General features: G+C 39.4%; 1 protein-coding gene across 2 annotated transcripts in view; it reads right to left on the bottom strand.

The window, feature by feature from the left end:
* The window catches only part of SYT6 (synaptotagmin 6), a 176196-nt gene extending 165076 nt beyond the window's left edge, over positions 1 to 11120 (bottom strand). Inside the window, exons 1-2 of one of the 2 annotated variants that reach the window (XM_063297393.1) lie at positions 11007 to 11120; positions 10624 to 10806 (exon numbers count right to left, since the gene is read on the bottom strand). In XM_063297393.1, coding sequence (XP_063153463.1) covers positions 10624 to 10768 — 145 coding nt within the window. In that variant the 5' untranslated portion in view covers positions 10769 to 10806; positions 11007 to 11120. Of the gene's footprint in view, positions 1 to 10623; positions 10971 to 11006 lie in introns of those variants that run through there. The other variant, XM_063297394.1, reaches the window with a different exon arrangement.
* Positions 11121 to 13108: the final 1988 nt, after the last annotated feature.

The following is a 13108-nucleotide window of genomic DNA, read 5'->3' as shown; positions in this document are numbered from 1 at the left end:
TGGGACATCCCTGCTAGAAGAAAACACTCAAAGTCTATTAAGCTGTTGAATATATAGTACTGAAGTACCTTTTGTATTTTTTCCCCATCTTTGACTGGGACATCAGGTAACACCCTGGAATGCTGCTTAATCAGGAGTTGTCTGCCAGGGAGGTGGGATGTCAGAAGAGATGGTGGTCATGACTATTTGATTATGCAATACATGTAAAAAAAGGGGTGGGCTTCAATTACAGTTGCAACCACTATCTTGACCCTCCCCCTGTGCAATTCTATTATATATATGTAAATTTATAAATATGTAAATCCTCCTCCACTTACCAATTTTTATTTTTCATACATTTATCACATGTTTCTAATACATTTATCACACATATCATTCCATTTGGGTAGAAAAGCCCACAAGATAAAACTCAAAATTAATAAATATAAAAAGTGAATGATCTAAGAAAACAGAGATGGTGAATAGGCAATGATTTTTTTATCTCAATGGATAAAAACAAAAGGAGAATGAAAATGGCAAGGCAAACATAATAACTGAGTATGGATGACTAAGGAATTTAATCTTTGTGAATTTTGGAAGAAAATGAATTGATCCCTTATAACTCTTATTAAAGTGTGGATTATAGAATTTGGCTATTCACCTAATTTTGTACTTCTCCAAATGTTGCAAGGACCATAGCTTTAAATTTGTAAATTATGTTATGGAAATCTTTATTTAAATAGAAAAGTCATATTTAAATATCTATTTTGAGATTATTTTTTCCCCAAATTATGTGACAATGAAAGAGCATTTTTGGTATTAAAAAAAGGTGAGAGAATGAGAGAGAAATATCCCAAGATTTCATGCAGTAGAAGCAGAAAGATAGCTGGAGACACATCACAATCTGTTAGTGCTGCATAGAATGTTTTTATTTGCATTTTTTTAAATACAAAAAGTCCCTAGTTTTTTTTTTTTAAAAACATTACGTTTTTCCAAATCTGTAGGGCTTCTTTTTGAAAATAAGACTGCATATTGAAAACAGCAATTTGTGATTCACCTGGGAGGAGGTTGGGGGGAAGTTCAATTTAAAGAATGGTACATTCACCAACACAACCATAGATCCATACCACCACTTCCAGGGGCCTGAGACCAAACTTCAGATTGAAAGTTAGGCATGTGAAGAGTTGCCCAACTTTAGCTATGCAGTCACTTAAGTCTAGCCTTGGTCCTTTCTTGTGCAGAACATTTTACCATATTTAAAACATCCTGACTTGCTCCACTCTAGTTTGCTTCCCTTTCTGCTTTACTATGTTGGCAGCAAATGCAAACTTAAGACTGATTGCCTGCCAGCTGTTCTACATGGTAAATTGCTGGTGGGAAATATGCTATGTGGAGGCTCAGATAACATAGGAAAGCATTAGGCCTTCATGGAAGGAAGCCTCTTATCATCATAGCAAAGGTGCCAAGAAATTTCCATTGGTTGCATTTGTCTCATTATACAAATATTCTCATTCTGCCCTGCTGGCTCAGTTGTGCAGCCAGGCATTCCAGGATCATCAATATTCGCCTGTGGGAGTCTCCCTGTATTCTTCTTAGCCTGAAGCCAGATTATCAGGAACTGGAAAGAAGAAAGTAGGCTATCCAAGTTATTCAACTGTATGTATCCTCCTTTTTAGTTCAATGGCCCCTGGAGACTCAAGTGTATTTTCACTTCTGTTCAGAAGGATGCAAAGGTTTTATAACTCTGTAGGCCATGAATCCAAACAACTGATAAGGCTGAAATGATATATTTTAGATAAAAAAGTCAGTTCCTCTTTTCCCTCCCCCAATTAAACAATCCACTGGATTATATGTAATATAAAAATCCCATGAGAAGAACAGCTTTAGTTTCTAGACCACAACAACCACAGATTGTTTGGAAGCATACAAAGTCACATGTTGTGTTCATGACACATTCCCATTACTTTTTTCCAGTGCCCATGGTGGAGGAGAAGGTTTGGTGACCATGCAAAGAAACGTTATTTATCTTAATGCTTAAGGTCAAAGAGCATGAAGAGGCCACTGAGTTACAAAGCCTAACTTGAAGCACGGCCAGTTATTAGGAACTCTGAGAGCATTAATCAAGCAACATTTAGAAGCCCACAGGTTGGTTCTCCCTATTCTAGCCAAAGTCTATCTTAAGATGTTTGCAAGATAGCTCTGCTCCTCCCACATACATCCATTTTGAGTTCCAGTAGAAAGAGTAGGTGTTGAGCTAACACCACATGCTATTTCTCCTTTGGATAGGCCCCTCCAAATGAAAACAAACATTATAACAAACCCACTTACTCGTACTTGTTTTGAATGTTATTGTGCGGTTGGTTTATAATACGTGTTTAAAACTCACAATACACTTAAAATGGGAGAGAAGCTGGGAGGCGGAGTTATCTGGAACACGAAAACTGTGGGTGGAAAAAGGATTAAGCACATGCCCCATTTCACTCTCAACCACAGTATTAAAAAGCAAAGACAATGTTCACAAGGCTGCATAAAGAATGTGCAGTGATATATTACTTTTATTCCTGTCTTGCATTAGACCATGACAATATTCCTGGCCATATCTTCATTAAACAGATCACTTTTTATAATTTTTTTAGTTTATTCCTTTGTTAAGGACTAATGGAAACCAATGTTAAGAAATCAGAAGTTATAATATCCTATTCAATCCCAGCTTTATAATTCTGGGGATAACTAACAGACATCTTTACAGATTATGAACTCAGATACTTCTAACAAATAACTTCAAAGGTATGTATTACTATACTTAAAGTGAACATTTTAGTAACTCCTAAAATATTAATATAAAATTAGTAGGTTAATATACATGAACTATAAAACTCCTACCTCAATTGACATACTATAAACAAGCAAGAAAAGAATAATTTTGGGGCAACAACTTATTTTATCTGTAGTCCAGGTACAAAAAAAATATTTCAACATAGCATAGACCCTTAATTTATTTTTTGTAAACAGCCAGGATATTATATTCACTGATGTACTCTTTTATAGATGAAATAAATTTATTTTAACAACAGAACAATCAGCTATGGAAGAAAATAGTTGGCACTTGACTATATTTGACATTTTCATTTGTATATGGATTTTGATGGAATGGGAACAAGAGGCTTGGTCCCCTTTCAAGTGATGTCGGAGCAACATCCCAATTTATGCTGGAGATAAACATTTCAGGTTATAGAAGAGAACTCTACATACTAAAGATAAATGAAGAAATGTCTGTGTTTGTTTCTATGCTGAAGACCTTTAGTACTGTTGAAACATTGCTGAAAAGCAATTAGGAAGTAGTGGGACTGAATTTATATTAAGTACTCCCTCTCAAGTCCTGCTGTGTTGTCCCATCTTGGTGGCAGTAGTGGGAAGTGTTCTGGGAAGAACCCTGGGAGTGTATTCCAAGAGTATATACTCCCAGCAGAGTCACCCAAGCCATGAAGCTCATCCAAGTGACCCAGCTAAAGCAAGCAGGCACCAATGTCAGGCAGCAACAATATAAGAAGATGCTGACTGAAGATGGTAACCTTAATTGCAATGGCAATGGCAGCATGTCATACTGCATGGGAGAAGGCGATCATAAACTATTTCTGTATTTTACCACGAAAACCACAGGAATAGACAATATAAAGTGACTGAGGATATAGTGCCAGATGATGGCGCCCTCAGATCAGATGGCTCTCAATGTTTTACTGAGGAAGAGATCAGGGTATTTCTGAGTACAGTAGTAATGGTGTTTATGACATAGCTAGATTAAAGATGTTGGGATGTCTGGTTGGTGATGTTGCTATGCAGGAAAAGAAAAACTGAAGCTGCAAAGAGGGAATTACATGAGAACATGGAACATAGGAAAACTGAATACAGTGAAAAATACAATAAATCTACTACACTTTGACATCTCAGGCTTCAGCAAATTGAAATGGACTGGAATAGACACTTCATTCAGAAGATTATACAGTTTACTATTCAGGACATGAGTAGTAAACACTATGAAAGATGACATGAAAAACAAAGAATGAACAGCTTTGCTTCTGTAGGAAGGGTATAGCAAAGACAGCACTTGAGTACAGTGCAGTCAGTAACTGAATAATATTAATAAGACTTCACAGACAGCCCTTTAATATAACACTTGTTCAAGTTTATGCTCCAACCACTGATGCAGAAGAAGAGGAGGCTGATAAGTTTTATGGTCAAGTTCAATCTGAAATTGACAGAACATGCAAGCAAAATGTGCTGCTTGTTGTCAGAGACTGGAATGCCGAAGTTGGAAATATTAAGAAGGAATTGATGCAGTCCATAGTTGAACTGTATTGACTATTCTAAAGCCTTTGACTGTGTGGACCATAACAAATTGTGGCAAGTTCTTAGTGGTATGGGGATACCAAGTCATCTTGTATGCCTCCTGAAGAATCTGTATAACGACCAAGTAGCAACAGTAAGAACAGACCACGGAACAACGGACTGGATTAAGATTGGGAAAGGAGTACGGCAGGGCTGTATACTCTCACCCTACCTATTCAACTTGTATGCAGAACACATCATGCGACAAGCTGGCCTTGAGGAATCCAAGGCTGGAGTTAAAATCTCTGGAAGAAACATTAACAATCTCAGATATGCAGATGATATCACTTTGATGGCTGAAAGTGAAGAGGAACTGAGGAGCCTTATGATGAAGGTGAAAGAAGAAAGTGCAAAAGCTGGCTTGCAGCTAAACCTCAAAAAAACCAAGATTATGGCAACCAGCTTGATTGATAACTGGCAAATAGAGGGAGAAAATGTAGAAGCAGTGAAAGACTTTGTATTCCTAGGTGCAAAGATTACTGCAGATGCTGACTGCAGTCAGGAAATCAGAAGACGCTTAATCCTTGGAAGAAGAGCAATGACAAATCTCAATAAAATAGTTAAGAGCAGAGACATCACACTGACAACAAAGGTCCGCATAGTTAAAGCAATGGTGTTCCCTGTAGTAACATATGGCTGCGAGAGCTGGACCATAAGGAAGGCTGAGCGAAGGAAGATCGATGCTTTTGAACTGTGGTGTTGGAGGAAAATTCTGAGAGTGCCTTGGACTGCAAGAAGATCCAACCAGTCCATCCTCCAGGAAATAAAGCCAGACTGCTCACTTGAGGGAATGATATTAAAGGCAAAACTGAAATACTTTGGCCACATAATGAGAAGACGGGACACCCTGGAGAAGATGCTGATGCTAGGGAGAGTGGAAGGCAAAAGGAAGAGGGGCCGACCAAGGGCAAGATGGATGGATGATATTCTAGAGGTGACGGACTCGTCCCTGGGGGAGCTGGGGGTGTTGACGACCGACAGGAAGCTCTGGCGTGGGCTGGTCCATGAAGTCACGAAGAGTCGGAAGCGACTAAACGAATAAACAACAAAAGTTGAACTGTATGTCCTAGGCAACAGAAATTCATCAGGAGATTGGCAATCCGTTTTTGCCAATTCAGTGATTTCTTCATTGCTAACATAGTATTCAAACAACAAAACCAGTATCTATATACATGAATGTCACCAGATGGAGTATACAGAAATCACATTGATTATATTATTGGTACAAGGAGGTGGGAGAATCTGGATATAACAGCAACAATGTGAGCATGGGTTGACTGTGGAACAGATTACAAACTGCTCATGTATGAGTCCAATTCAAGCTAAAGCAGAAGAACAAAGCCAGCCAGTTTCCATGGTATGATCATGAACATATGCCCACCATTTTCAAGGAGAGTATCAGATTATTTTGAATTCCTGAACCTCATTAACAGGGAACCAGGGGAACATGGAATGAAATCAGAGAATGACATATCACATCATCTGAATCAAATCAATTGATTATAGAAAAACTTTTGATTCAGATGATGTGATGTGTCTATATCTATAAAGTTCAGAACTGTGCAGGCGATTGTTTCCCTCGTGACACTCTATGGAAGCAAAAGATGGACTTTGAAGAAGTAGAATAAAAAGAGTATGGGGTTTTTTATTTTTGTGTTGGAGAAGATTCCTGAGAATTTATTTATTTAATTTATTTAATCAATTTGTATGGCTGCCCATCTTAACAAGTGACTCTGGTGGCAAACAATATTAAAATAAAATTAAAATAATTATAACTAACAATACTAAAATTAAAATACACAGGAACCGAGGAAGGTATCAAAATCAACAGTTGCTAGCACAGCCAGGAGATGAGCCCTTTCACACACTCAGGGCCCCAAATACCATGGACAGCCAAGAAAATAAACAAATGGATCATCAAACAAATCAATCCAAAGTTCTCACTTAGGAACAATTTTTTTTCCTAGCGTTTTCCTGCAGATGAAAGGAAAACCCATTCTTTTTCCAGATCAACCAAATGTTGATCCATTGGTTGCTACAGGAATTGACCAACCAGCTTGTCACTCAAACCTGATGTCAGGGGCTGAGAGAGAGTGGCTGGCCCAAAGTCACCCAGCTGGTTTTCATACCTAAGGTGGGACTAGAAATCACAGTCTCCTGGTTTCTAGCCTGGAGCCTTAGCCACTACACCAAACTGGCTCTCACTTGAGGCACAAATGGCCAGGATGAAATTATGATATTTGGGGCACATGATCTGAAGATGTAGCTCTCTGTAGAAGTCCATAATGTTGGGAAAGGTGGAAGGAAAGAGAAGAAGAGGAAGATCAGCAGCAAGGTTAATGAACTCAATTACAGCAGCAATGGCTGCACCACTGGAAGACCTAAAGGGCCAGGTTGGGGAAAGATCATCCTGGAGAAAGTCTTACGTATCTATGCGGTCATTAAGAGTCCATACTGACTTGATGGCACATAATCAATAAATCAATCAAAATATTAAGTACTATATTCCATGATCCCCTTGCAGGTTTGGTTGGAACTAGGGAAGAGTCCTTTTTGATGGTTGTACTTAGGTTCTAGAGCACCATTCGGTGGGAAGCTCATTCACTTTATTAATAACCTTTCCTTCTCTTTATACATTGTAGTTTTAATATTGTAAATATTTTTATTATTACTTTATTTTTGTTTTATATTTCTTTATAACAAAGGCTCTTTATTTGCTTTAATCTGCCTTGAACTCTGTGAAATACAGGCAGATCCTTTAAATCAATCAATCAATATGGGCATCTATCAGGAGCCACCAACTCAACACACCTAGAGATCTTGAAGTGATGGCTACTTATGGAACACCTCCCTCTTTGATATTGTTGAAGAAAATTAGATTGAAGACAAAGATAAATTGTTCTCTTCATACTCTTGCCACCAATGCCACATACTCAAGAAAAACCTGGGCAGCAGGAAAAAGGATGCATGTGCATGTGCATGTGTGGGCAGCTAATGAAAGAGAGGCAGAGACATAATATATGTGTGGATAAATGAATGTATATATGGATGAAATAAAGAGTAAAAAGTGGATCTACTACTTTTGAATGTGGGACTATATACCAAGTGCATGTGATATTCCATCTGAAAAATTTCCCTACTCTTGATCTAAAACAGAAATATGCAACATTTATTGGGCTGATGGTTTCATGAGCCTTTGGTTGGCATGTCAGGCTGCATTTCAAAAGTGGGTGGGGAGATATATAACAAGATTTTAAAAGTGGATGAGAGGGTAAAACTTTAATGTAATTGCTTTTAATTAATTGTTGAACTCTGCTTATCTCCAATCGTTTCTGCCCATCTGGTTCAATCCAGCAGGGTGGGTACACTCTGGGTCCTGTCAGTTAAAGAAAGTAATCTTGCGGGACCCAGGAAGCACACCTACTGTGTTGCAGTTCCTGCCCTGGTGGGTTATATTCTTCTATATGTTGGTGTTTTAGTTGTAAGCCACCCAGAGTCATTAGGAGTCAGATGGCTTAAAAATAAAATAAATAAATAAATACTGTTGTGAGTCATGTAAGTGCTGTTTTTTATTCTTATTATTTATATTGCTGGGCAGGGTGAATATTGAAACAAAGAGCATGGAGAGCAGAAGTTTTAAGTCTATGACTCATTCAGTGGTTCCAATCCCTGGCACTATGGATTTAACATAAAATATAGTTGGGTCCTTAGAATCTCTGGAGATTAGGATGATACCCTTTCAGCAGTCCAGGCACGAGAGGAATATTGCTGCAATCTCCTGCTAGTGGCATCTCAGAGTAAGGTTTGAATGAAAGCAAGGGGATGGGGCACAGCTTGTGAGTGGGGTTAATAAGCCTACAGGTATGAAAAGAAGTACAGAGGCCTTATCATTCTCTAATGATGCCACTGGGAATACAGTGGGGATTCTGAACTGGACTCAAAAAATATGAGCTAATTGTTTATGCAAATCCCAGACTTCTCCAATGAGAGTCAAATACTTTTAAGATCCTGTGCAAGTCTCCATATCACCCAGCTTTCACAAGTTTCATTCTCAGATAATTATACATGACATAAGAAAAACATTTTTCTTAGCAGAATTGGCTCCTCTCTAACCTACTGAGACTTCATATCCCTTCTATACTCTACAAAAACACAAATCTTGATGTTTGTGAGCAAAAAACTAGCACTAGGCAAATTCTTCTTGGTTCAGTTTATAATTCCTTGATATATAAAAGACTCTTCTCCAGAATACACTATAGTAATGATATAGACTCACGTGCATGGGAGGGCTCAGGTACCAGTATTCAAGGATAGGTTGATATTCCTAGAAGGGTAATTATGAACTTCGTAGCCATCACTAGAAAACTACACATGATCATTTGATGGTTAGCTCATCAAACTCAAGGCACTGTTTGTGATGTGCTGGGAACAGCAGTAGGAATGCTTGCTGTACAGCAAGAGCTATCTTCAGCATCAACATCAGCAACCATATTATTCCTGCTGAAATCACAACATCTATCCTGATAAGAACTAGTCTGAAATTATATTGAGAAGATGGGTTTAGGTGAGCAGTTCTGAAATAAAAAGTTTATGAACTTTTCCTAAAAAATCTTCAATGTGGACACTTCTTCGGAAAACACTTGTTTCAGAAATTTATCTTGTTTTCTACCATGGCATGTCTTGATGGAACCTGTTTTGGATGCCAAGATTCACATTTGTTATTACCTCATACAATGTGAAGGGGAAAGGTCCCCTGTGCAGAAAAAAAACCCAGTGCAGTATCAGTAAAATGCAAATCTCTCACTATAGCTAAAGGGATCCTGAATACCTGGAGCCTGGGAAAGGTGTGAGCACACCTGTCTGAGAAATTAATCTTCATTCCTGGGATCACAGGAATTCAACTTCTAGTAAAACCTGGAACCTATTTGTTGAGGAAATATTTGTTGAGGAAACAATAAGCCATAAAGCTGCATAAAGATTTGCGGTTCGTGAATCAGCCTTGTTGCCCTCCAGTCGATTACAGCTGATTTTGAAACCAATCTTTCCTAAGGGCACATCAAAGGTGATTCAGGTCTATGTGCCAGTGCTGTGACAACAAATACTTCAACAAGCTAAACCCCTTCCAGATGTACCTGGAAATGGCACAGAAATTTCCTGGGGTAAATGGGCACTAGTAATCACTTTTATATACAATTTTCAAGACACCGAGGAAAATGTTGCTTTAAGAACGGAAGGCAGCCCTCCCAGATGAAGTTAACTGATTCAGACTACTAGTCAGATCCCTCAGGGAACTTCATAAACAGAGTCTGTTATGAAGGTGTTAGCCTTTATTGTTTGTCTAAATACACCAGGAGTGAAAAACGTAGTCTATAGTCTAAAAATTCCGTGGCTATCGTGGCTAATAGCTATTAATAGATATAGCCTCCTATGCCTTTCCATGTAACTCTTAAGCCATCTATTAAGTAGGTTTCTATATCTGGGGAACAAGCATGCTCAGAATATGACAGTCTGGCATGGAAAGAAAGAGAAAGCCTTTGATTGCTTTAACTTGCCATAATGTTTGGAAAGTCAAGGCAGCTCCAATCTCACCATTTAAAACTCGGGTGTTAGTTTTTGGAAGCAATGCCACTACACCTTATTTACTTCTTCCTCAGCAGCTAGGTTCAGTTTAAGGGGTAAATGATATTTCTGCTTATTTAAATTGATCAGTGAGTCAAAACCTTGACCAGTTCTTGTTTTTCCTGTGTGCTGAGATGTACATTTAAAAAATTCACTCTTTTCTTCTCCTTATCAGCAGGCTGGAGCTATGTCTACTGCTTTTCCCCACCCTACTCCAGTTTTCTTTAATATTTTTTTACTCTTGACCCGGCAATAAATGTTACAAGGTGTTTTGCTTGCTTGCTTGTTTGTTCGTTGTTTGTTATGGTGCAGCTTTGGTGCCAGAAAGAGTTTTTATTTCTCCATCATGACAATTCAAATCCCTGCCCATATCACATACTTGCCCTTCCCCCTCCTCTTCCTGCATTACTTAGAGAACTTGTTTTCAACAGGTTTCTTCAGACTCCCTGGCAATACGTGTCTGCAGGAAACAGTACTTGCCTGCCTGCATTTGGAGACAAATGGCTGGTATAAAGTGCTAAACAGGACACTGACATAAGGCTGACATTATTGGGGGGCGGGGGGGAGCTTCTCCCAGCCTGTAATTTGAATGCACATCAAAGAGATAAAAGTCCTCCCTGTGGAACAGGGATACTGTACCTGGCTCTGGGCCACTCAGGTCTGGAAAGAGGAGGAATTCTTTGCAGGTTTCCAGGTCCAGCTGGGGCAGGCTCTTCTGGCGACATAGGTCAGTGACAATTCGTGCGGCTGTCTGACACTGGCTTTCCTCCTTAGCAGCACTCATTTCCAAACTGCATCTCCCTTTGCTTCCTCCCTGAGTGACTAGGAAAGATGAGAGCAGGATGGCAGAATCACAGCAACAGGGTCACATATCCCAGGACGCCTCTAGTCTACTGGTGCCATTGCATTGCCTCCCTATCCAGAGTCAGCCCAAGGGATGCCGGCTGCGGTCAGTGGCCAGTGATGCTGGCCACTGCCTTCCGCCAGCCTTGTTGCATCTGAGAGCTGAGAGCTGTACTTACTGTCAAGGCGTGTGCTGTAGAAGTGATTCTCCTCCCCAGTTCAGTCTGATTTCCTCCCTGCATATTTCAGAGCAGCTTTTTTAACCCCTTTAGTGCTGTGCTTTTCAGGTAGCGGAGGAGGTATTTCCAGGGACTGGTGTAAAAAAAGTGAAGCTCTTTGAAGTGGGGAGGGGGATGGCACTGAGATCTTACAGCACAGCAGAACAGCTTGTCACAACACCAAGCTGAAGCTGAGCAATACCATTGGTTGCTACACTGGCTGCTCTCAGCAGAAGGGAGAGAACAAGTTTTATTTATTGGCTTATTGCAGCCCTAAACACTCTAAACTGCAGATTGTTAATAGGGTGCCAACCCTGTTTTGTGTTCAGTAATTAGATCATTGTTTTAATTTATAGTACTGCTTCTGGGTTCCCACCATCAGAGCAGGCTGTGCAACTAATCTACATGTAGAGAAAGCACCAATTGTCAGGCATGAACAATGATCGCATAATGGGCAATTAAAACAATACTCAGTAGAAATGAACTCTGGAGTAGAAGAAGAGGAGGAAGCCAATCTAACAAGGAATGTACAATGTGCCAAGGGGTTGATAGCCCTTTTTTGTCACAGATCATAAAAAAGTGGGTGTTTGGAACAATGCCACGGCATTTATGCTGTCAGATAATTACCTGTTAAAACAACTCTGTATAGAAGCAGTGCAAGACAAATTTCTGCAAATGATCCTGGAAATTCAGTGTGTTATGTCCTCAGCTAATATCCTACATTAATCCCAGATACATGGAATTCATGTCTCCTTTTGTTCATCAAACAGAATCATACATAGATGAAGAAAGTTTGTTATGGCTCTCAATTCCATTTTATTTATTAGGAGACGGGGCGCATGTGCTCTTTTCTTCTCCTACAGCTCATCCCCTAATTTGACATCCATTGCAACATCATAGTAAAAGAGCATTATGTCCATGGAATTCCATGCAATTTAAAAGCTTCTGGTTTTGTATGACTCTCCATGATGATGGGAAATCCAGAGTAAGAGAAACATCATAACAGTGACCCCATATTGCAGGTTTTGTGGTCTGATGCTGGGCTGGAATTATGAGAGTAGTACTCCAACTCTCCTGGATGGCGATGGGCTCCCTTAGCCTTTCTTAGCTCTGCCTTTAAATGTGCATAGGGAAGATCACGTTTCTGAGGTTAACTATTCCAATATATATTTCTGAAGTTAACTATTCCTCATATGTTGGCTGAAGTTGCTTATCTTCAAAAGGATATGCTGGCACTGGATAAGGTGCAAAGAATGGAAAGCAGAATGGCCAAGTGGGTGGAACCCATTCCTTTCTCACCTTCATTTGTTTTGGGAAAATGTTCAAGTACTTAAGACTTTTTGCTTAGAGGAAAGACAATTATCAAACCCAGGCACAACAGAAAGTTGTGGAGTTGGAGTTGGAGTTGGAGAAAAGAGAATGGGAAGGAACTTTATCCCTAACTGTGTCTTCCTAGAACTAGGGGGTCATCCACTGAAATAGATTGGCTGAAGAATTAGGGCAGGCTAGCAAAAGCAAGAAAGTCCTCACATATGATAATATTTTTAAGGCTTTCATGCCACAAGGTAGTTTTAAAAGGAGATGACAAAAATCATCAAGGATATGGCTATCTGTGGCTATTAGCCATAATAGCTAAATAAAACCTTCAAAATCAAAGGTAGTATCAGCAGAATCCTGCTGATAGGCAACTACAGGAATTTATTTATTTGATAATGTTTCTTTGTCATTTTAAGGGTCACAAATGATAAACCTACTGATTGGACCCCCAGAAATAACCAACTGGCCACTGTGAAAAGGTGGATGCCAGGCTTGAACTCTGAAAAGAGAAAAACTGATGCTTAAGGCTCACACTTGAATGCCTAGTGCTTTTGAAAGGAATCATGTATCCTTAAGTCAAACCAACAGGGAGAAACAATACGTTTGGTCATCTCCAGCTGCCTGAAAGATAAAGAGATTTAAGTTAGGAGCTCCTTGGAGTCAAATCAGCACTAGGGCACAGGAAAAAGTCCATGTGCACAATTCTCTAAATAGAGGACCAAGCATGATGTTGCTCACTTTTAATG

Source organism: Candoia aspera, chromosome 3, assembly GCF_035149785.1.
Source record: "Candoia aspera isolate rCanAsp1 chromosome 3, rCanAsp1.hap2, whole genome shotgun sequence".
NCBI lineage: Eukaryota > Metazoa > Chordata > Lepidosauria > Squamata > Boidae > Candoia > Candoia aspera.
The sequence above is the reverse complement of the archived record's forward strand: the minus strand, read 5'-3'. Positions and strand labels throughout refer to the sequence as shown.